Source organism: Ruditapes philippinarum, unplaced genomic scaffold (genome assembly GCF_026571515.1).
Source record: "Ruditapes philippinarum isolate M1 unplaced genomic scaffold, ASM2657151v2 ctg1133_1_1_1_1, whole genome shotgun sequence".
NCBI classification, from domain to species: Eukaryota; Metazoa; Mollusca; class Bivalvia; order Venerida; family Veneridae; genus Ruditapes; species Ruditapes philippinarum.
In genome coordinates, this window is record NW_026855123.1 from 256,121 (window position 1) to 282,696 (window position 26,576).

The following is a 26,576-nucleotide window of genomic DNA, read 5'->3' on the forward strand; positions in this document are numbered from 1 at the left end:
GGTTTTATTTATAAACTCTAACATCTATCTTTAGAAAAAAATAAATATAGATTTCATAATTAACATTTGGAGGAATATATTATTATAATCATATCTAATAAAATAGTTACATACTTAATAACAAATATGATAGTATAATTTGAGCTAAAGAAATGATTTATGTTTAAATTTAACATATTTGATAATTTTACACAGTTTTTGACCCTATAATTTAAGAAAAATGGATTGAAAATGATTTATGTAGAAACTCAAGTGTCAGGTTTGTTTGTTACATAATAGTCCTGTATATATACTAACATTGTACTTTATTTCATTAAGGTCCGTTGCATATGTTGGGTAAAGATCCAGCTCTGGTGATGATGATCTTCATTACTACATGATTGTTCATATCTGGATTGGTGTTATCTAGCACCAATACAATGGAATGGAACGGCCCAATTGGTGTGATACCATGTGCACCAAATAGGTGTGATATCATGGGCACCAAACGGGTGTACTGTGTTCAAACCAATGAGAACTTAATAAATACCCACATGTGTGTCTCTAGACCTTTTCATACATGTTAAAATCAATATCACAATTCATTTTTAATCAATAAATTATTTTATTAAAGTCAGTAACTCATTTTCACCAATTTACATGTATAATTGAATTAGATCCTTACTGTGAACTTTCATTTAAATAACTTTACCCACAAGCATTGACATGTGCTCTTTTGTTAACAAATATGTTGTGGTGAAATTCTTATTGTATCCACTAATCTGATAATTAGAATTGGATAGGTCAGGGATCTATGCATAGAGGGGTATCTGGGATCATTTTTTATTCAGTTTTATTTAAAAATATCATTTTAAATATCTCTATAGAAAACAACAGTTCCAAAAGATGTGTACATTACATTGTATAAGGAAAATGAATCTCCCCCCTGGGATGGGGCCAATTTTGACACCAAGACTTTTATTATTTTTAAACAAACTTGGTAGACACCCATTAGAAGATGTTTCATGATAAATATCTAAGCTCTAGCTTTTTGTGTTTTTTTTAAAAGAAGATCTTTTTTGGTTTTTACTATGGCCAATTTTGATACCAGGGCTTTTATTTGAACAACCTTGGTAGACACCCATTGCTAAATATCTAAGCTCTAGCACTTTGGGTTTTTGAGAAAGAAGAATCTTTTAAAAAATTTTCTTAAGAGTTCTGCATGGAATTAAATTTAAAATTCTTTGAACAATTTTAAAAGAGGACCACGGAAGGAACATTCCTGTGAAGTTTGGATGAAATTGGCCTAGTGGTTTATGAGGAGATGTCGTTAAAAGTTAAAGTTTACAGATGGCGCCCGACAGACAGCATGGGACAAAAAGTGATCACAAAAGCTCATCTTGTCACTTTGTGACAGGTGAGCTAAAGATGCAGTCAATTGTTTTTTTTTTGTTTATGATAAAGGTGCTGTTTGGCAAAAAACACATAAAATGTTGCAAAGAAAATACACAAAATATGGTGACAGGAATATTTTAAATAAGCATTTATGAAGTTAAAGTTTAAAAATTTCCTGGTTTACACAGACTACGTCAAACATAAACAAGCAAACAAAATTTGGCAATGGTAAAGAACAAAATATTAAATCTAACTCAAAGCTAGGGGTGTCATGTAATCCGTTTAAACAGGTTCAGTCGGATTGTAACTAACCAAGGTTAGCATATGACCAATAGCTGAAGAACTTTTAGATTGGGTTTTAACATTACCTTTGTTTCTTGACAGCAAGATGACATTTTGTTGAATCATTAATATATTTTTTATTTGGTTGCATGCTATCTTATCGCATACTGTATGACGGACAACAGTTTCTCCATATTCTATAATTGTTGTTTAATAGAACAAACTACGAAAAAATGTGCTATCTTATCAGTTAATGTTTAAAATCTAAGAATTATTTTAGTACAGTTGTTAAACATTTAACACCGTTATTAAGACACCGTTTAAACGGTTTACATTTTTGCTAACCTTGACAACCCAACTCAAAGCCATATGCACTGTCTGAGATCATATTATTTTGTTACATTTTAAATCATATTTTCTTTTTTTTAACACCATACGGCTATAAAATATGTCAATCTGTTTAGATGCTATTGTTACAATGATTTAAAACGGCCAACTTAAAAGTAAATAATCTTTTTAAATTCTACTTCTTTTATTAAATTTTTTTATTGGTTAACAGCATTATTGTGGTATATGTCGATCAATCTTGGCTGAACGTATTTCTCGCATTTAACTGATAGTAGAGTGACCAGGTAAGACCTTAAGATCCCAACTGTTACATTAGTTAAGGTAAAACCAAGCACCTGATTTAGATACCAACATTCCGTAAGTAAGCCAGCTGGATAGTCTCGTCATATGTAGAATCGGAAGATCGAACCTACAGCGGTTAGAGGCAATTGGTTGATGTCAACGGCCACTGACGCCCCTCAAATTCTACTTCTAGTATAAACAAATTTACTATAATTACTGGTAGAGGACCGAGGAAGACCTTAAGTGTCCCTTTGTACATTAATTCAGTCACAATTAACGGGCACCTCCCTGTCAGAGTACATTTCTACTAAGCTGGATAAGTTTCCTCAAATGAAGAATCCAAAGATACCAGCGCAGCTTAACTTACAGCAGTGAAAGGCAAACGGTTCGAAGACAATGACCTTTTAAAACCACTCGGCCATAGACGGGCCTCAAATTCTACTGCAAGTACAGACAGATTTACTATAATTATAATAAAGTGAATGATATAAATAACCAGGTGATGTGATTTGATTATAATTGTTACATGTGAATTCATGACTTAATGACATTTATAATATTCTTTCCTAATCAACACAGGCAATAACTATTTCTTCCTCTAAACAAAAAAGCTTTGGGCATAATTATAAATTACATTTACTTTAGCTGGGCCGCGTGTTTGTCTCTGTGTTCATGTTTGTTTGTAACAGGACCTGTAAAAAAATTTTTGGCATCATATGTTATGTTTGTTTGTTTGCATGGCCCTGTTTTTTTCCCATTATGTTATATTTGTGTGTATGGGTGTTTTGTTAAATTGTTTCTGTTTGTTTGTAAGCTCTTGTTTTGGCATTATTTAATGTTGTTTTTATGGCCCTGTTTTGGCATCATTTCATGTTGCTAGTTAGGCTCCGGTTTTTCACCATGTTATATTTGTTGCTAAGACCCTGTTTTGGCAATCTAGGCCCTGTTTGTAAGTAAGTAAGTTCAAGCACTTGTGTTACACAACAAGACAAAAATATAACAGCCTAATAAATAAATATGAAATTTGAATGTGAAAATAGGAAATTTGTATGTGAAAATGGGAAATTTGTATGACAAAAAGGGAAATTTGTATGTGAAAATGGGAAATCAAGTCTTAAATGTCCTCCATTTACTGGTATTTACTTGCCTTACAAAATCAGACAAAAATATAAGACAGCCCTTATATACATACATAATTATGTGAAATTTATATGTAAAATATTTGAACTTTGTGAAAATGTGAAACTTGTAAGTGAAAATATGAACTTTGTATGTGAAAATGTGACTAAATCTGACTAAATCTAACTAAATCTAACCTAAACAGGTGAAGATAACATTTTGGAGTGCCATAATATTAATTACAAAACCAAGACTTACAGATTTTTTGTATTTTCTGAACCATGCGGCATGGCACAACCGGGGATCGAACCTTGGCTTAAGAAGGACTTTCCTATCTTCTACACCTTGAGGTAGTAGGGCCAAGATCACTGGATTGTGTAACCATTCAAGGACAATCTTCTGATCAACATGTTTTGACCACAGATTCAGTTTTAACTTTGGCATTTTTACTTCTTATATAGATATCCACAATTTCAAGAGTTATGTAAGTATCCACAATTTCAAGAGTTATGTAAGTATCCACAATTTCAACAGTAATATAAAGTTTTTACTATATCCTCAAAGGCGTAAAAGCAATTTAAAAATGTAATTTTGAAAATTACTTTTTTTTTGCTGTACAATATTCAATAAGCTGAGAGTCACATATAGATCTGCAAAAGCAATTAAATAATATTATATAAAATGTCCACTAAAGCCAATTTTGACACTCTTCATGTAGCCTGTGAAACAGAAATGACAGTGAATTAAATAAAGCAATGAAAACAATAAATGAAATAGGTAAAAAGTACAGCCCTTGCTGCATGCCTTTTTACAATGTAAAAACTGTCACATCTTTGTAAATGAAACCACAAAATATATATAGTCTACCATGAGAATTTAATCCTTAACTGTCTATGACCTTTTCAGGCCTCAGTTTTTAGAATTTTCCGTAATCAAATTTAAAAATATGTAAGTTAAGTCAGCCTGGTCACATAGGCTTATCAATTTCGGTTTTAGTAGAAGGCTTGTATATAATGAATATGAATATTAAACAAATGAAAAAAAAGACATGCATGAACAAAATCTCTTAATGGAATGGGAAAAGCAAAATATGCAGCATGTTTAAAGCTTTAGAAATGACAATCAAGGTATTTTTATAGTATAAATGTTTTAACAAGCAAAGGTTACCAAATACTGACAACAAACAAGTTACCATGGTAACTCTTACTTTAACTTGCTTCCTCCTGACAGCTTCTGGTACCTCGGCAACCATTTTCTCCTTTGAATTCACAGGACCTTTTCCGTTAAACACGCCAAGTACGGCTCTAACAATCTTTGGGTTTCTGACCCATTGAAGCCTTACTTTAGTTGTGACCTTTGCACTTTCCAAATCAGTGTTAAAGCTGTAGTTTCTATTTTTAGAATGTTTCACTGAGGTCATGTTTAAGTCACATGTCTGCCTGTAGCATAATCACTGTGAACATTTGTTCATTTACAAGTCTTCCTTTTTTAAATTCCATGTATTCATCAATAACAATTGAATGTCATATAAGTATTCCATGCAATTATAGTTTTTGTAAACTTTGAACAAAAGAGTAATATTATGAAATAGCTATAAATTCCAGAACTTATTTCATAATGACATGTACAGAATGTATAACATATGCCAAAAGACTAGGACACTGAATTCTAGAAATTCTTGACAAGAAAAAAGAAACTCAGGTTAACGTTGTAGGAGAATCCTATGTTTACAACGTTCACATTTCATCAAAAAGTATGGTATACTGTTTGGGCCATCTTAAATGTTGCCTGTTTACATGCTAAATTATGACTAAATTTCTTGCCGTTCATTTCATTTTTTTAAAAATAAAGTAGCCAAATTAAACCGCCTCACACGAAAGCTTAGCATCATTTCTCCCAAGGATTAAAGTATTAACATGCCATATTTTAACTGGCCCAAACAGGACACTGTAGATACGACACGCTGAGATGACATACCAGGTGTCAATTTCCGTCTGCTTTCTAAAGTGCCGTCTGCTTTCTAAAGTGCCGAGAATATATTCATAGATATGACATAGAGTTGTCTCATCATACTTTATTAAAGGTTGCCGAATGGTGATAATCATTTCCTGAACAACCGCAGAACCCAAAGACATTAATTAAACCAAAATCATATAACAACGAACCTAATGCACAGAAAAGGACCTAATCGATAGAAATGAACCCAAAATCAATCATATTGCCATTATCATCGTATTATTGATTTGATCAGATATGATTATATTCCAGGTGTATAATTACTGATGTAAGGTTTATCCAGAAATGAAAGCTATTCATGTGAGCAATTGCAAAATGATGCTAATAGATTGCTCATCCAAGCTATTGCTGTATCATTGATATCTTATTCTAATTTTTCTTTCATCCCTACTGATATCTGCTTATTGGTCTTCAATTGATTTATTGCGGCCTGCTTTGAATTTGGAACTATCCAATAGCAGACTAAGGGACTCATATTTAAATGGCTTTTAAAGCGGCCTTAAGCTTTTGAGGTATGGAAAAACAATTCTGTTTTGTTTCAAACTAAGTATTTCAGTAATCTTGTCTTGAAAGTGCATCAAATATTATAGTTAAGCCTTCTCTGAAACAGTGACACTTGTTTCTAAAAATAGGAGATTGGGAAACAAATCCTTTACTTTACATTACTAAATATTATATAAAGAGCAGACCGGTAGATTAAAGGTATCGCGGGGTTACCTTGTTGTTTATGTATTTTATTGTCAGCAAATTTCATTTTCCACCTGAATTCTTTTGAATTGACAATAATATGTCAAATTTATCTAACAATAACATTTTTAATATTTAGAAAACCTGAAGGCCGTTTTAATCAAAGCCATTATCCTCACAAGCATTTAGAGAATTAAGCCTTTCTTTAATTTTGTGTAATTGGACCTCATTAGAAATGCATTTGGCAGATTGACCTTTTCAAACTTCATACAGAACACTTTTGCCAGACTACCTTACAAAACTCTTATCAGTATAAAAAATTTTTGGACTGCATAAAGAAACGTTTTTGGCAAATAACTTTTTTTTATTTTGGACTATACTAAGAATTCATTTTGCTAGATTACATTAAAATTATGTCATAATTACTTTAGGCAGACAACACTGAGAACTACATTAAGAATGACTTGTCAGCCTTAGTATAAATTATGTCAAAATGTCTTTTGTCAGACAACATTTAGATGCCCTTTTCAGAGTACACAAAGAATGACTTATGTCACACTGCATAAAGAATGACTTTGAAAAAATGGAATTCCCTTGCCAGACAACACCAATAATGCCTTTGCCAAACTACAGCGAGAATGCAATATTGAACCTACATCAAGAATACCATTGTTAGAATACATCTCAAATGTTATTGTCAGGCTACAACAACAATTCCTTGTCAGACTAAAAAATATATTTTTTTGCCAGACTGTATACGAAATGACTTAGTTAGACTAATCATGCCTTTGTCAGACTTTATATCAAATGCCTTTGCCAGATTAATAATTTATTTGCCAGGCTGCATAACAATGACTTTGACAAACTAATCATGCTTTTGCCAGGCTTCATATCAAATGCCTTTGTCAAACTAATTATTCTTTTGCCAAGCTGCATACCAAATGCCTTTGTCAGACTAATCATTCTTTTGCCAGGCTGCATACTTCATGCTTTTGTCAGACTAATCATTCTTTTGCCAGGCTGCATACTTCATGCTTTTATCAGACTAATCATTCTTTTGCCAGGCTGCATACTTCATGCTTTTATCAGACTAATCATTCTTTTGCCAGGCTGCATACTTCATGCTTTTATCAGACTAATCATTCTTTTGCCAGGCTGCATACTTCATGCTTTTGTCAGACTAATCATTTTTTGCCAGGCAGTATACTAAATGCATTTGTTAGATTGATCATGCCTTTACCAGGCTGCATATCAAATGCCTTTGTCAAGATTAATCATTTCTTTGCCAAGCTGCAGACAAAATTCCTGTCAGAATAAGTTCAATGAGTTCACCATTTTACATATTTTAACAAACCCTTTGTCAGAATAAGTCTAGTCAATCTATATTATTAATGGGTTATTTAAAGCTTACAGCATTTTTCAATTACATAATTGCATATACAAACAACAGTAAACATTGACTGTACATATCACTTTCTAATAATTAGTTAATTAAGTGGCTATTATTTCAGATTTATGACTGGTTTACATATTGATCGGCAGTAAACGAACAATAACATAGTCCCCGGAATAACAATGGTAATAACAATTACTAAACAATCAATTTTCAACGGCAACAAAAAATAACAAATCTTTAGTTGTATTTAGCTTTCTAACCTCAAATTATACATATCTAATGTCTGACAAATCCTGCATTAAAGGCCCATCATGCACCATTTTTTTTTTTACAATTTCAAAAAAAAATATTTCTAATTCACCTTATAAATTAACTTAATCTTTTATAAATTAATCTTTTGCTCCTTTTACTCTTTTGCCATTGGTATACATGTAGTTATAGTGAATTTGTATTTTATATTGAATCTAAATTTTAATGTTTACTATTTTTTTCTACCTTTCTACATGTCTGGATGTTATCTTCAACGCTAACTTTCTTCTAACACGCTTTAAATCCATTATTAAAACAACATAATGTTTGACATTTCTAAAGAATTAAAAAATATGGATTTCTGGGACATAATGTGCCTTTAAGAATTTAGATATATCATTACCTACAGTCATGTTTTGGAATATATAATCCAATGTCTTTTCAATTTTCTAAAATATTGCCCAGAAAATTAAGCATAAAATAATGGAATTGGTGTCAGAAAGATTAAGTTGTTTTTGGCACAGCTTAAAGGGACTCCACTGAGTTTTATTGACATGGCGGGACTGGAAATAATTTTTTTGAGATTATTACTCCATTTGATGAAGATCTATACTAATAACTTATGTGCAAAATTTCAGATCATTACCTCCCTCCGTTTTTCCAGAATAATTATTATAATAGTGAAAATTGACCCAAAATTGAAAAGCGTTTAAACGCTTTTCTCTCAAATCGGACTGAGAGTAGCACAAACATACAATTTTCAATGCATTTCTTGTATATGTATTAGTAATATTTTATTTATATTATGTTTTAAGTGCTCATGTTGATCTGTATGAAAAATTAAAATTTTATATTTTTAGCCTTACAAACCTCAGTGGAGTTCCTTTAAATCTTAAGAAAAGAAATCAGCATTTACATAGTCATCAATACTGGATGAAAACAATCTTACTAAAATTTATTTATTTATAGTTCTCCTTAACTTACATTACAAAGTTTTACAACAAACAAATTTCAACATAAGTACAATGTTATTTTTTTTTAATTTCACATGTATTATCAGATTTAGTTCATCTATTAGCTTTAACTTAATTGATCAAGCATTTTTACTGACTTTAACTTGATCCATGGGTTCAAATAAGCATTTTTACTGACTTTTAACTTGATCCATGGGTTTTTGCTGAGTTTAACTTGATCCAAGGGTAGAAATAAGCATTTTTACCGACTAATTTGATCCATGTGTTTCTGCTGACTTTTAACTTGATGCACATGTACAAAAAGGCATATTTACTGACTTGAACTTGATCCACAGGATGAAACAAGCATTTTTACTGACTTTAACTTGATTCATGTTTAGAAACAAGCATTTTTACTGACTTTAACTTGATCCATGGGCTTTTAATGATTTTAACTTGATCTATGGGTTTTTACAGACTAACTTGATCCAACGGTTGAAACAAAAATAATTTCTTACTTTATCCTGATGAATAAAAACAAGCATTATAACTTGATCCATGGATTAAAACAAGCCTAATTTCTGTCTTAAACTTGATCCAGTGGTTTCTAAGTTTTACATGAACTTAATCCATATGTAGAAACAAGCACTATTTCTGACTTAAACTTGAACCATTTTCATTAACCAATGGGCAGAAACGATCTTTATCATGACTTTCACTAGTGACAAATCACTTCTGGTTCCATTAGTCAGTGATAATAAATAGGAATCAAAATATATAATAATAATAATAATAAATACCACATTTATATAGCGCCCTTTTCATTAAAATGTTCAAAGGCGCTTTACATCAATCATATATGTCTAAAACAATATAAATGAACAGGATTATGAACATTAAAAATATTTTGCATTAACTAATTAAAAGTATAAATTATGGAATTATTTTTACATATTAATACAATATAACTTAAAGATCCTTAAAACTCACTTTACAATATTATTGTCATACATTAAAATTGTCTTCAATATATAAATGTGTAAGAAATAATGTGCCTTTTAACATAAACTCATAAATAAATATTAAAAGCTACTTTAAATGCATATTGATGATTTTCATTGTTTTGTTGTCATACTTTACAACAGAAAATATATGAACGATTGATAAAAGAATGAATACAGCGACATCAGACTAAAAGAATATTGAACCTAACGAACCTGGATAGCATGAGTACTGCTACACCAAGGTCCAGTACCGAGGGAGTCAGATACCTCCCCACAGCGCATGCAGACCCCCAGGATGACATCACTACTATCACCACAGGAGGAAAGGGCCACGCCCCACACCTTAACACTAAATATTCTTGAAATCTGACCCCTCTGCATTCACGAGCCATATATTATATAACACATGTAAATTATTATGATAAATCAATGTTAGTTTTTTTTGTTTTTTTTTTATTTAAAAAAAGAAATATTCTGTGCTTAAAAATGCTAGCAATGGATTTATAATAATAGATAAGATCTTGCTAAATCATCGTTATAAAACAATAGAAATACTAAATTGATTTAAAAATTGTTTGTTTAAAAAAAAAAAACTTTTTAATAAAACTAATATTCAAATAACAGATACTTCGTATTCACTGTTTATAAAATTCATTCATAACAGTCACTGATTATTTTCCATAAGCTAAATTGAAGTAGTGTGTTTTAAGATGTTTTTTGAAACTTTCTACTGTGTTACAGTTTTTTAGATGACTTGGTAGTGAATTCCATAGCTTAGGAGCTGATGCCGAAAAACTCCTTTCACCAAATTTCAGTTTAGTTTTTGGTTGCACTAATCGTACAGGTGCATTTGAAGAGCGCAGATTTCGGGAAGTGGAATAAACTTGAATCATTTCCTGCATATATGATGGAGATTGTTGTTTCAGTGACTTGAAAGTATGTAATAAGATCTTGTAATTCACTCTATAAAAATAGTTTAATTTGTTTCTTATTAACAGACCTATTATTCTCTAAAATTGTTATCTTTTTTTAAGTTAAACTTTTTTGTATAAGTATGACTGAGAAAGATTCATAGTTTATCCGTTGCCTTGCCACTTGAAAGAACAGCATAAGATAAATAAATAAATAAATAAATAATTGTGTCTTTCTTTCTTTTGTTCATAAAAAATATTACCATCTATTAATTTATATACATGTTATAATTATATATACATATAAAATCAACATTACTTCAGTTTTTTTTAATAGACCTAATAACTTAAACATTGTTTGATTACCGTAGTGATACATACAAAAAGCTATTTTAAGGAAACTTTCATGAATAATTCTAAAATAACTAATTCAACCTTAATTTTTCAAGTATTTACTTTTTTTTCTTATAAAAAATATCTTAATACTGAAAATACACCAAAATTAAATCAAAATACCTAAAATTTCTTTTTCAACAATAATTATCAAGTTTTAAACTTATTACTTTTTTTAAACTTAAAATTCAACAATTTCAAATTAAAACTCAAACACAGACTCAATTATCACAGCTGTAGAACACAAAGAATTCTGCCGGATGATCTTGATTTAAATATTCCTGTTTTTTCTTTTGTATATTTCCACAAACTTTGAAAAATTATGATATTATAAGCAAATCTTCACTATAACTTTAGGAAGAAAGATATCACAATAATTGAAAAATAGAAGTATTATTTTAGTATCCAAAACAAAATCCACTATCAACACAGTCACTGTCATGTAAACACTGTCTCGAAACAAAATTTCCAATTCTCGTTTTCATTAATTGATCGTTCAATTAAATTTTCATGAAAACTTGAGACAGAGCTGCCTGTTAAATGTCTGTTAAATTACAAGCTCTTTTTTGATGCTAATCTTCTGGAATAATCAGTATCCTTCAAAAGATTGCATTTTTCCTGTAACATGGAACCAGTCTATTGAAAATTTTCAATAAGCATCAAAATGACACTGATTGATTGAAAATCAAGCAGGGGGGTTTATTGTTACTTTGTCATAAAACCATTCTGGGGAAAAAGAACAAAAACAACAAAATGGTAATTTCAAGCAGAAGAGAATATGGCCTGTCTGAGTGTTTTTATAGATGTCCAATAAACAAACTTTCTTCTGAGGATATAATTGAAGTAGTCAACAAATATGATCATCATCATCAAAGGGATATAAAACATCATTTTATGACTTTTTGCACAATAAAATTAATGGTCTCAGTAATATTGATACAATGGACATTTTAGCTTCCTATGCAAGTGTAAATTTTATATAAACCCTTTTGCATGCTCGGAAAATTGTTGTCTGCTAAAATTGTTGTGCCGTCTGCTTTATTTTTCAAATTTGATCTAATTTTCCTTAAAACTTCTCCAAGTCAAGACTTAAGCAATACATTTCTATGTTCACAAAAAGAAAGAGGACTGCTATAGTTTTGGTACTCCGTATGTTTGTTTTTCTGGTTCTTATGCCAATTTTAACACATTTTTGGTAAAATCTCTAGGGTCAATCCACCTGACTGGTTTTCCTGGATAACTGGTCAGTATGTTTTCCAATTTCTCCACAAGTAACCCAATACAAATCCCACATGATTTTGAATCAGCAGTGAGATACAAATGATCATTAGACTTCATGCCCAAGATAAAATGGAGAAATTTTGCCTTGCCCAAGGATTGAACCAGCAACCCTAATTTGGGTTATTAATCCGATGCTCACCCTAATGAGCTTGGCAGGCAGGTGTTAAATTCTAAAGGCTTGAAAGAAAAAAATGAGCATAACGTTCTATAATTCTCTAAGTTTTTTTTTAAGTTATACAAGTAAAATTCTATACTAGAGTTATCTGTCTTGGTCAATGAGATTCAAAAAATGTTATTTGGAACCCCGCAAATGTGGGTTTCTCCAAGCTTAATTCCCTAGTACAAACAAATTTTTACGGTCAAAGCTTCACTCATCATTACTGTCACAATAGATAAGTCAACCTGTTGTGCTTATTTGCAAAGCTGTAACTGTAAAAGTTTGTTTTTATCCCCAGATCAGCTGAGAAAACGCAAAATACTCCATACTCCGAAATTCCCAAGTATAAAGTCTATAATGATCAAGAAAGATATGTATGAAAGTTTACAAGGATCATGTGTAGATCAGCGGTGGTGAAGAATGTTTACCTTAAATAAAGTAGGTCTGAAATTTTCTAAAATCATAAAAGGGGTTATAACTCTGTAAAAATCAATGGAAAGTTTATATTATAGCCTATTTTCATGTCCCCCTTGACATGTGTGAAAGCTTTGAGTGAAAAATACCAAGGAGAAATGAAATCTTAAAAAAAACAAAAACAAAAAAACAAACAATAATGATGGGAGTTGACTAGAAATGATCTCACAATTATCTGAACAATATTCCAGCAAAAATAAACCAAGTGAAATTAAAAATTTAAACAGACATGTATTCAAAATTTAAACAGACATGTATTCAAAATTTAAACAGACATGTATAACAAACAGATCTACAACATTTTGTACAGATAGAAGAAGAATGATTATAACATAAATAACACAAAAAAAGACAAACAGACAGACATACAAATACCTCTAGTTCTCACCTTGTTTACAATTAAGAATCTTCTAGCCTTCTGAACGCATGAAGGAGAGATAAAAATAACCTTACACATAATGCATTCAAAGCATCGCAACTCCCTGAAAATGCCTTGCCAAATAATAATATGTTTTTTTTGGGGGAAAATCTAATACTAACTACCATAGAAATTCATCTGATTGATTTATAAAAAATGTATAAAAAAAGTTCCATTTTATTGTGTGAAATTTTACATTTGGTTTTTCAGCAAAATCTAATTCTAACTACCATAGAAATTCATCTGACCGATTTAAATCTAAAAAAAAAGTTCTGTTTTATTGTGCGAAATTTTAAATTTGGTTTTTCGGCAAAATTTAATTCTAACTACTATAGAAATTTGTTTGACTGATTTAAATCTAAAAAAAAAAGTTCCGTTTTATTGTGCAAAATTTTATATTTCATTTTTCGGCAAAATCTTATTCTAACTACCATAGATAGAAATTTATCAGATCAATTAATATCTATAATAAAAATTTCAATTTTTTGCTTTGATTTATAATTATGCCAAATGTCCAAACAGTCAAGCATGGAAAAAGTATCTGATCTCCTTATTTATTTATTATTTCAGACAATGGAGCAATATTTGGGTAGCCTTCTACAAATCTACATGGAAAGTTTTTTATATCAAGGATTTATCTGCATTTCAATTCAGAATTTCCTTGTACAACATTGGCAGTACCCATGAAATACTAATATGTAACAGTTTGTGCTAAGGGGGAGACAACCACAGGAAAAAGACTTCAATTCATAATGAATCTTAAATCTACAACTAACATATCAGGTGACCATTGTAAACTCTAATAAATTTTTATTGTAAGAAATTATGATTTTCCATCAGCAACTATGATTTTATATCAGCAACTATGATTTTGCATCAACAAATATGATTTTGCATCTGCAATCATGATTTTGCGTCAGCAATTATAACTTTACATCAGCAAATATAAATATAATTTGGCATCAGCAAATATGTTTTTTGTGTCAACAATTATGATTTTGCGTCACCAAATATGATTTTGCGTCAGCAATTATGATATTTCCTCAGCATTTATGATTTTGCCTCAGCATTTATGATTTTGCGTCAGCAACTATGATACTGCATCAGCGATTATGATTTTGCTTCAGCAACTATGATATTGCATCAGCGATTATGATTTTGCTTCAGCAACTATGATATTGCATCAGCGATTATGATTTTGCTTCAGCAACTATGATATTGCATCAGCGATTATGATTTTGCTTCAGCAACTATGATACTGCATCAGCGATTATGATTTTGCTTCAGCAACTATGATATTGCATCAGCGATTATGATTTTGCATCAGCAAATATGATTTTGCATCAGCAATTATGATATTGCATTAGCAAACTGGTTATACCAATTATCTCCTATTTAGTTATTGGGCTATTTGTAATTAATTACGGAATTATATATAATTACCTGTCTGGAAGAATGCTCATCTTCACTAGCAGAGAGTTCACCAATAGACTTCCCCTGTAATATATATATTATAATCTAATTATATATGAATATATATAATATATATATTATAATCTAATTATACATTAATATATATAATAATCAAATAATATATCAATAAAAAGAGGATATTCAAGTTTTTTTCTCTTTTTTTGACCCAACAATTTGTCTATAATTTTGCATATTGGCTGAATTAATAAAAAGAAAATCCGGCAAGGCACCAGTGAAAATATGAAAAATATGTTTCACTGCAGTGAAAAATAAATTTTGTACAGTGAAAATACAGAAAATGAAAATGAGCATTTTATTTCATCATTATTTCTCAATATATCATTTATAACTATATAATAAATATATATTTATACAATTAAATTTAAATTACTCATTTTTCATTAATAAAATCTAATATCAATAACAGGTTAAATCTTCTGTTGGTCTGTATGTAAGCAATGTAAAGATTTAAACCTTTTTGATACCAGAGTCAAAGCAAAATACATGTACTTATAATTAAAATGTTAAATTTATACCCGCGCCTTATAGGTGGTCTTAGTCTTATAGGCGAGTAAATATCAAAGTTGGATGAAAAGTCCTTACAAAAATATTTGTTATACCCAATGTACTTATAAGTGGGTACACTCATTACACAGTGATATTGACATATGCATCATTTAACTTATGGTCCAATTCAGAGCATTCTCTCTTTACATTTTTCAACATCATTAAAATTTTATTATCAATATTTAAAATAATGGGAAAAGAGACATATGAGTTTTTTTTTTCAATTATATAATTTTCGTTGACATAACTGATAAAATGCAATACTTTATAGATCATACATCAAAAATGGCACTTTGTCATAATTATGAACAAACAGCACATGATTAAAAATTGAAGCCCTTTTTTTGCATGTTATAATAACTGCCTTTATATTTCTGAATCGGTCATTATAATAAATTGCCCATACATTATCAATAATAACAACAATTGTACCTGAATAAAAAAACAAATTAAATATAAATGATAAAAATTCATGACAGGTAGCACTAAATTATCACACACCAGAGGGTATGAATCGCAAATTAGCGTATATAAAATCTATTCAATTCCATTTCAACATGCTTACGTTTACATAAAGTCACTAAACATGATAATGAATAAATACATATAATATGAGTTAATATGTCTATGTAAAATAAAAAAGGTATCCAAGTTGGGGCCTCAAAAAGAAAACAAGAGGGCCATGATGGCCCTGAGGTCGCTCACCTGTATATAGCCCCCCCCCCCGGCCCAATTTTTACCCAAGGGCTTTTATTTGTTTATTTGAACAGACTTGGTAGACACCCATAAGAAGATGTTTCATGCAAAACATCTAAGTTCTAGCTTATTAGGTTTTTTAAAAGAAGATTTTTTAAGTTTTTACTTTACACATATAGTTAAAAACAATGACACCCCTCGGGTTTATTTGAACAAACTTTGTAGATATTTACTTAAAGATGTTTCATGCTTAATATCTAAACTCTAGCTATTTGGGTTTTTTCAAAGAAGATTTTTAAGTTTTTGCTATACACATATAAGGAAAATCAATGACCCCCGGGGCGGGGCCAGTTTTGACCCCAGGGCTTTTATTTGAACATACTTGGTAGACACCCATTAGAACATGTCTCATGCTAAATATCTTAGCTCTAGCTCTTTGGGTTCTTTAAAAGAAGATTTTTTAAGTTTTTACTATATGAATATAGGGAAAATCAATGACCCCCTGGGGCGGGGCCAATTTTGACCCCAGGGCTTTTATTTGAACAAACTTGGTAGACATTCACTAGAAGATGTTTCATGCCAAATATCTAAGCTCTAGCTCTTACAGTTCTTTAAAAGAAGATTTTTTAAGTTTTTACTATATGCATATAGGGCAAATCAATGACCCCCGGGGCCGGGCCAATTTAGACCCCAGGGCTTTTATTTGAACAAACTTGGTAGACATTCACTAGAAGATGTTTCATGCCAAATATCTTAGCTCTAGCGCTTTCGGTTCTTTAAAAGAAGATTTTTTAAGTTTTTACTATATGCATTTAGGGAAAATAAATGACCCCCTGGGGCGGGGCCAATTTGGACCCCAGGGCTTTTATTTGAACAAACTTGGTAGACATTCACTAAAAGATGTTTCATGCCAAATATCTAAGCTCTAGCTCTTACAGTTCTTTAAAAGAAGATTTTTTAAGTTTTTACTATATGCATATAGGAAAAATCAATGACCCCCTGGGGCGGGGCCAATTTTGACCCCAGGGCTTTTATTTGAACAAACTTGGTAGACATTCACTAGAAGATGTTTTATGCCAAATATCTAAGCTCTAGCTCTTACAGTTCTTTAAAAGAAGATTTTTTAAGTTTTTACTATATGCATATAGGGAAAATCAATGACCCCCCAGGGCTGGGCCAATTTTGACCCCAGGGCTTTTATTTGAACAAACTTGGTAGACATTCACTAGAAGATGTTTTATGCCAAATATCTTAGCTCTAGCTCTTTGGGTTCTTTAAAAGAAGATTTTTTAAGTTTTTACTATATGCATATAGGGAAAATCAATGACCCCCCAGGGCGGGGCCAATTTTGACCCCTGGGCTTTTATTTGAACAAACTTGGTAGACATTCACTAGAAGATGTTTCATGCCAAATATCTAAGCTCTAGCTCTTTGGGTTCATTAAAAGAAGATTTTTTAAGTTTTTACTATATGCATATAGGGAAAAATCAATGACCCCCTGGGGCGGGGCCAATTTTGACCCCAGGGCTTTTATTTGAACAAACTTGGTAGACACTCACTAGAAGAAGTTTCATGCCAAATATCTTAGCTCTAGCTCTTACGGTTCTTTAAAAGAAGATTTTTTAAGTTTTTACTATATGCATATAGGGAAAATCAATGACCCCCCGGGGCGGGGCCAATTTTGACCCCAGGGCTTTTATTTGAACAAACTTGGTAGACACTCATTAGAAGATGTTTCATGCCAAATATCTAAGCTCTAGCTCTTAGGGTTGTTTAAAAGAAGATATTTAAAGATTTTTCTTTCGGTTGCCATGGCAACCAGAGTTCTGCATGGAATTAAATTCTTTGAACAATTTTTAAAGGTTACCACCAAAGGAACATTCCTGTGAAGTTTGGATGAAATTGGCTCAGTGGTTTATGAGGAGATGTCATTTAAAGCAAAAGTTTACGGACGGACGACGGACGACGGACGGACGACGGACGGACGGACGGACGCCGGACGAAAAGCGATCACAAAAGCTCACCCTGTCACTTTGTGACAGGTGAGCTAAAAAAAAGAAAACAAGAGGGCAATGTTGGTCTTGGATTGCTCACCTGAGATACACTGCTAGAAAAGGTCACAATTTCAGTAATAAGATAATTACATTGGCTTTTTTATTTTCTAACAAAGCATCATAATCTTTTCAATATTTGAAGATGTCAGCTACTATTCTTGCTTCATGCCAAATAACTAAGCTCTTGACATTGAGGTTCACAAAATAAGACATCAATGTATTTTTTCTATACAAGTCTTTACAAGCTAAGTGACTGCTGAGGTAGGGTCAATTTTGATCCCTTAGGGTCATGATTTACATAACAGTTGTGGACCAACCACAAAGTGATGCTACATACACAATATGAAAACATGCAGAGAAGATTTTTTAAATACATTTTTACTATATAACTTGAAAAGTCTATATAAACTAAGTGGCCACAGGGTGGGGCCATTTTTGACCCAAGGGGAATGATTTATACAAATTTCCTAGAGGACCACAATGTGATGCTTACACATGCCAAAAAATCTAAGCCCTGGGCATTGTAGTTTCTGAGAAGAAGATTTTTAAAGTTTTCATATTTAAGTTTATTTCAGCTCCTGTGACCTACTTATGCACCAGACTTGAAGCATTCATATATATTTCTTAGAAGACCACCTAAAAATCATTTCCGTGAAGTTTGATCAAAATCCATTAAGTAGTTTAAAAGGAGATGTTGTTTAAAGAAATTGTTGACAACATGACAGACAACTTAGATGACAGACACACTGCCATCACAAAAGCTCACAAGAGTCTGAGCACTTTGTGCTAAGGTGAGCAAAAAAGAAAAAAATGTTAAAACCTATGTATTTTGGTAGCAATCACATATTTTTATATATTTTATCAAATAAATTAATAAAAAAAACAAAAACATCAAATTAATTTGTATTATACCTTTACCATGATGAGACTATTATATAATTATGATACCTTGGTTAATTTATAGACATTACTTGATAGTAATTACAAATGTCAAGCCCTTATATGGTATTGAAATATAATATAAACAAGTAAACATTTAAGTAAAAGGGACTCCACTGACGTTTTTTGACATGACGGGACTGGAAATAATTTTTTGAGATTATTACTCCATTTGATGAAGATCTATGCTAATAACTTATGTGCAAAATTTCAGATCATTAGCTTCCTCAGTTTTTCCAGAATAATTATTATAATAGTGAAAAATAACCCAAAATTGAAAAGCGTTTAAACGCTTTTCACTCAAATCGGACTGAGCATAGCACAAACATATGATTTTCAATGTATTTCTTGTGAATTTCCTAGTTATATCTTATTTATATTTCTGTTTAAAGTGCTCATGTTTATCTATTTAAAAATTAAAATGTTATGTTTTAGGCTTATAAACCTCAGTGGAGTTCCTTTAAACATTCAAAATGTAAAAACAATCATAGCTTCCTCACATAAAACAATTCTGATTATCTTTTTATAACTAAAATTAAGAAAATAATAGATATTTTTTATATAAATTTTATAATTAATCAGTTAACTTAAGTCATAATGTTACAACTTTTTCTATGTTTTACAAGTTTAAAATTTTTTTACAGTCTATCTAACACCTAAAAATCAATGAAAAAACTGTGCAGTTGTTAAAGCAGCACACCTAAAGTAAAATAATGTGAGGCGAACAAATATTGCAATCGGCACTTACAATCCACAAAAATTACCAAAAATTTGTCAACATAATTATGCAAAAACAGCCCTTGCTGCATTAGTAATGCAGTAGAAATTTGATGATAAAATTCTGCAAAATCAGCGTTAAACCTTTCTTAAAAGTTTAGTGCATTTTCTCATTATTGATTTTCATGAAATATTTAGGCTCATCTGGAGGTGTGCAGCTTTAAAAACAAATCAAATTCCAAGGAAAACATGTGCAGTGTAACAACAAATTGCAGACTAATGTCAATACAGGGGATATTAAAACAATGGAAGAAACCTCACACACTTCAATACTGAACTAATTCTATTGAAGTTTAGATAGTGAATGATTTGAATTCCATGTAATTAGTATGGTATTAATTCAAGCGTTTTATAGACTCTAATGTAATCAACAAGAATAAATCATTGAAATGCTTGTTTGAAATAATCATTTTCATTCAGGTGCTTGTTTTGTCAGGCAAAACTTGCATTGTGCATTGGATTTGCCCTGATTTGAACTTTAAGGTACATTTATTGTAAGTTGCAACTTAGGAAGCCCTCTGGAAAACTCATTTTAGAAGACTGTTAAGTATTATTTTACAGAAATAACTGGCTTTTACATGAATGGTGTTAAGCACAATTACACCAGACATTTATTTTTAATATCACATCCAAAAGCCTTGTTAGTAAATTTAGTTGAAGTAGCAATTAAGGGATCAAGCACACAACACCCAATTTTGTTGTTTAAGAAAATCAAAATGCTTCACTTAAAGAGCCAATGGTGTAGTCAGCTTAGTCAAAATGCATGGATTTGGTAAGCAGACAATAACCTTTGACCAATTTCAATGACCTTTGACCAGAAACAATGACCTTTTACCAGTGACAATGACCTTTGACCAATGACAATGAGCACCAAGTAAATAAAAGATTTCAAACACAATAATTCAGAATAAGTACATATGACACTTAACCTTTTGAGGGAAGAAAGCATGATGTGTATGTAATAAATTAAATTTTGTCAATGAAAATTAAGTTATTTATTTAAAATTTGTTAAAATTGTGAAAGAATGAATACATGAAACCATGCAATTACGAATTATAAACAAATAATTGTAGTTATGTATAGACCGAATCCCTACAATTCATCCACCTTCAGGAAACATAGTCTATTCCAAAGTAAATTTTCTTGCAAAGGTTCTTGCAGTCATAAATCTTGAATACATAAAATTTTGTATTATTTCAAATGTATGTAGGAGCTATATCAAACAAATTATCAGGTGCAATTTCTTTTCAGGATCATCTAAAAAGCTATATGACCTTTGATAGAAAAAGCCACCTTGGAATGGACTATGTTAACATTAATAATATTATAATTATTATTATACAAATATGAAGTTAAACCAACAACAACAAAACAATTGCATTATGGGGCTGTTAGGGTAAGAGTGTTAGTCGTTTACTTGTCAACAATGTTAACTAACAACATTTTGTTAATCCAATCAAACAAGTAACAAAATGTTAGTTTGTATAGTGTGCATCGACATACAGAATTTGCTGACGACCCGCGTGAAAGCGGGTTCTCAATATTTTCCTTCGTATTTTCACGTAATTGAAGTTCAATTAATTGTGCACGTAATTCCTCTGTATGCCCGTTAGCTTCAAGAGCCTGCTGTTCCGCCAATTTCATCTCCTCCCTGAGACTGAAAACCTCATCCTGTGTAAGCGTTTACAAAAGTTAAATAAAAAAATTTTCAAAAGCAAAAGCAAAAATAAAAGCCATAACAAACTGACTACAATCACCACGGCAACTGAAACCTCACAACATAAACTGCGGTTAATATTTCAACATCATAACAATAAATTAAAACACTATTCACACAGTACCACACTTCAAATCAACCAAAGTCACTCTCTTCAACTGCAAACAAAATGATGACAACTAGGTGAAACATCAAAATTATCAATATGATTGACAGACAAAACCTGTAACAAAAGGAAACTATTATCATAAGCTAGAATTTATTAGTTTGCCTTCCTCCAAAACTAATTGTTAGTATTTATTCAAGAAAAGGAGGGAAAATGTAACAAAAATTTCATGAAAATTAGTGCAATTCTAACATATATAGAATGGTATCTTACCTTATAAGGAATGTAATGATATGACGGTGGATTCACATCAATTGTATGACGTAAGTCAATATACTGGGCAACTTGAAGAGACATTCTGATTGGTTATTTCAAATTTAAAAATTATCCAATCAGAGGTAGGCTTACATTAATCCAATCATATGTAACTTTACAATCACCCAATCAGAAGTCAAGATTTATTTTTAGCACAACTATATGTTACTGACATAATTCACTATTTTTATAATTTAAATTTTTGTCTCCATGAAAATATAAAATCCTCAATAAAATTTTAAGTTATTACACTTTTACACATCTATTATTCAAATCATGTACTGAAATATAAGAAACTATTAAAGATTTCATTCCAATTTGTCAACTTAAAGACAAATATAACTTGTGTTACTTCGATAACTTTTTGAACATTTTTATTAAATCAGATTTTTGCAGAATTTATAATTACAGTAATTTTTATCCAAAATAAACTCTGGCTTGATTCTTTTTTAATTTTTTAGAAATAATTCAATTTTTTAAAAATAAAATGTATTACACCAAAATGGCATGAAACTCAGTGCATAAAATTATATTCCCATATGCACAAAACTTATTTTCATCTGCACCTTTCTTTTCTTCTTAATATTTATTTCTTATATGACGTCAGAGAAAAGTCGTAAGATTTTTCGATTAAGATAATTTAGTAAAATTGTAACAAACAAACATTTAAACTGTATAAGAGGCCAAAACACGAGAAAACAATTAAATCAATAGCTAGACTCTGTTTTAAATTTCCTATTGTCAATTGATCTTTAAAAAAGTATACGGAATTGAATTCTAAATTCAAAGCTCGTAAAAAGTACGTAATTTACAGCATTTCTGGCAAGCCTTCATTCATCATGATTAATTGATTTTCCATCAATCTTGTGCAGACAAATGTTTTAGAAATAAACAAATGGGATTATATGGTCAATAAATTAGATGAGTATTCACACACCTTATCTTACAACAGATTGTTAATTAAATTGTGAGAACAAACGAACCACTGTCTCTATGCTTAGCTGCATGTCCTTACAAAATATTTCAGTCTTCTTCGCAATAAATTCTATATAAAAACACTATTAGAATGTTTGTGAAAAATTGATCCACTCTTAACCACTGTCATTGAAACAAAGTACTCAAGACATTTTACCAACTACCCTTCCAAACCTGACTACCATTGGTCAGCTTTTTGTGGCAAAGGTAACTCTGACCTTGACCTTTGACCTAATTACCTCAAAATTCTAATCACTGATTGGACAACTTTTAAAAAAAAAATTTAGGTCAAGGTGACTAGTGCCAATTTATCACCAACCTCCCTACAAGATTTTGAGGGCTGTTTGATTGTACAAGCTTAGTGCTAATATAAACTGACCTACAAAATTAATGCAATGCAATATTCTCCCAATTTTTTTAGAAGGTGCATCAAATTCTCTTTTGTAAATTATTCTATTTATTTTAATTGAGAGACAATAAAGTAAAACATTTTCTGAATTATCATCAAGGCATTGTCTAGCTATAAAAGCAAAACTAATGTATTACAGTAAAATTTAGAGCCTGTCTTATACACAGTGTGAATTATAGATGAGGCGGTACTCAACAAGCTTTGGGCTTACATACATGTACATAGATACACAATCAAATAGATCAAAGATCATGGTATTTTCAAATTTACCATACAGGGAACTTACAGGCGCAACAATTATCAGCCATGTATGTTTGGTCACAGTAAATGTTCCCCCCCCCCCCAAAAAAAAAAAAATAAAAAAATACCAACATATGAAGGTCAGGGAAAAGGTCAGGGAAAAGGACTAGGAAAAGGACTATCACAATTTTGTATATACTTTTTACACTAACTATTTACCACAGTTTCTAAACCATATACAACACAATACATAATTTACCACATGTTTTTACCACAATTTTACCACAGTTCTAAAACTATTATTATATATTTGTGTGCATTTTACCATGTCATATACCTTTTTAACTTTTTTAGATTTCCTTTTATGTATTTTCAATCCTACAAAATGGACCTTATGTCTTTTCCTTTTACCCTGAATAATTAGATTATAATCTTCATAATGAGAACAAAATGGACCTTATGTCTTTTCCTTTTACCCTGAATAATTAGATTATAATCTTCATAATGAGTACAAAATGCACCTTATGTCTTTTCCTTTTACCCTGAATAATTAGATTATAATCTTCATAATGAGTACAAAATAGACCTTATGTCTTTTCCTTTTACCCTGAATAATTAGATTATAATCTTCATAATGAGTACAAAATGGACCTTATGTCTTTTCCTTTTACCCTGAATAATAAGATTAAAATCGTCATAATGAGTACAAAATGGACCTTATGTCTTTTCCTGTTAGATTACAATCTTCATAATGAGTACAAAATGCACCTTATGTCTTTTCCTTTTACCCTGAATAATTAGATTAAAATCTTCATAATGAGTACAAAATAGACCTTATGTCTTTTCCTTTTACCCTGAATCATAAATTAGATTATAATTTTCATAATGTCAGAGTACATTTAAATGGACCTTATGTCTTTTCATTTTATCCTGAATAATTAGATTATTATATTCATAATGAGTACAAAATGGACCTTATGTCTTTTCCTTTTACACTGAATAATTAGATTATAATCTTCATAATGAGTACAAAATGGACCTTATGTCTTTTCCTGTTAGATTACAATCTTCATAATGAGTACAAAATGCACCTTATGTCTTTTCCTTTTACCCTGAATAATTAGATTAAAATCTTCATAATGAGTACAAAATAGACCTTATGTCTTTTCCTTTTACCCTGAATCATAAATAAGATTATAATTTTCATAATGTCAGAGTACATTTAAATGGACCTTATGTCTTTTCCTTTTATCCTGAATAATTAAATTATAATCTTCATAATGAGTACAAAATAGACCTGATGTCTTTTCCTTTTACCCTGAATTATTCTAATTAAATTATAATCTTCATAATGAGTATAAAATGGACCCTATGTCTTTTCCTTTTACCCTGAATAATTAGATTATAATCTTCATAATGAGTACAAAATGGACCTTATGTCTTTTCCTTTTACCCTGAATAATTAGATTATAATTTTCATAATGAGTATAAAATGGACCTTATGTCTTTTCCTTTTACCCTGAATAATTGTATTATAATCTTCATAATGAGTGCAAAATAAACCTTATGTCTTTTCCTTTTACCCTGAATGATTATATTATAATCTTCATAATCATGTATCAAACTTGTTGGTTTAGGTTAACTATATCCAGTCAAAATTCAGAACTTAACCCCAACAACCTTTTTAATATCTTAAATGAACTTTTCTATCTTTCAATCTGGACGAAACCGCATTCATCATCTATTTGGACAATTCTCAAATATTTTTTTTTTAGCAGCAAATAGTGCAGACCATGTTTTAGATGGCACAGAATGATCATCTGAGTAGATCCAGTTGCCACTAGCAGGCAGATAGTTTAAGATACCAGTTGGGGTAAACTCTGGTTATAACATCTTTTCTATAGACATTGCAGGGTAAAATTAAAATATAACAGTTCTGTTCAAAACATTGCAACAGTATACTTACACTGTCAATTCATATCTATAGACTTTGCAGGGGTAAAAACAAAACATAACCAAATATACAAGATTGTCAAAACAGGGGCTTTACTGTTTGCGTTCGTTACGAGATGAACACAAGATGAACACGGGATATCTGACAGAAGTGGATCATCGAGTAAATACTGATATAAACATTTAATACCAGTTTAATGCCAGTTAAACCACCAAAATGTCATTTACAAAATAAATCGGTCGGTTTTGACGAGTTGATTATTCAACAAGGGATTTACATCTGTCAAGAATATCTGTATGATTTTGTAAAAACATATAATTTCTCTTTGTGTTGAAGACTTGATATAATGTCATCTCCACAAAAAGGATATAATCTTTACAACTTGAGGTGAACTGGTGCAATTTCAGTTTGTGCATAATGAAGAACAGTTTATCCTCCAAAGCATTTCTTACATGATCGGAAAAAACATACCATTTCTCAGGGCGAGAAAAATGTGCAGTTGGAATACCGTTCAGTACTGACTGAGCTCTGTCCAGGACTTGAACCTGGGACTGTCAGAATACTTTTCAGTACCGACTGAGCTATCTATCTGCTTACACATCTTTTCCCCTACATAGTGAAAAGTTCTACCATGACATATATACATTCTGAATTAGTTTAGTTAAGTTTATGCTAATTAATTTAAGTTTGATAGTGTAAGAAGCTATAAGCTCATTGAAACTCTCTCAAATCCATTCCTGGAACCTACCAGTACTAAATAATGAGTGTAAAGTTTCTTGCTCACTGAAACAACAGCTTGCCCAAGATAGGGTTTGAAACCACGCGGGCCAGCAATCCTTAGATACTTAAGTATGACATGTTAACCACTAGGCCAGGACAGATCGGCACATCAACACCACAGTGCCCCCAAAACACACCACTCTAACATCTACATCATATAATGCCCCCAAAAAACCACCCAGCCCTCAGATCTAGTCACAACATATCCCCGAAAAACCAAGCCACAACT

The 26,576-nt window shown here is 30.9% G+C and overlaps 1 protein-coding gene across 1 annotated transcript in view; it reads right to left on the reverse strand.

The window, feature by feature from the left end:
- Window positions 1–26,576, reverse strand: part of LOC132742165 (myosin-6-like) — a 159,160-nt gene that overhangs the window by 76,231 nt on the left and 56,353 nt on the right. The window contains exons 13-14 of the mRNA XM_060730493.1: window positions 21,355–21,522; window positions 14,788–14,841 (exon numbers count right to left, since the gene is read on the reverse strand). Coding sequence (XP_060586476.1) covers window positions 14,788–14,841; window positions 21,355–21,522 — 222 coding nt within the window. The remainder of the gene's footprint in view (window positions 1–14,787; window positions 14,842–21,354; window positions 21,523–26,576) is intronic.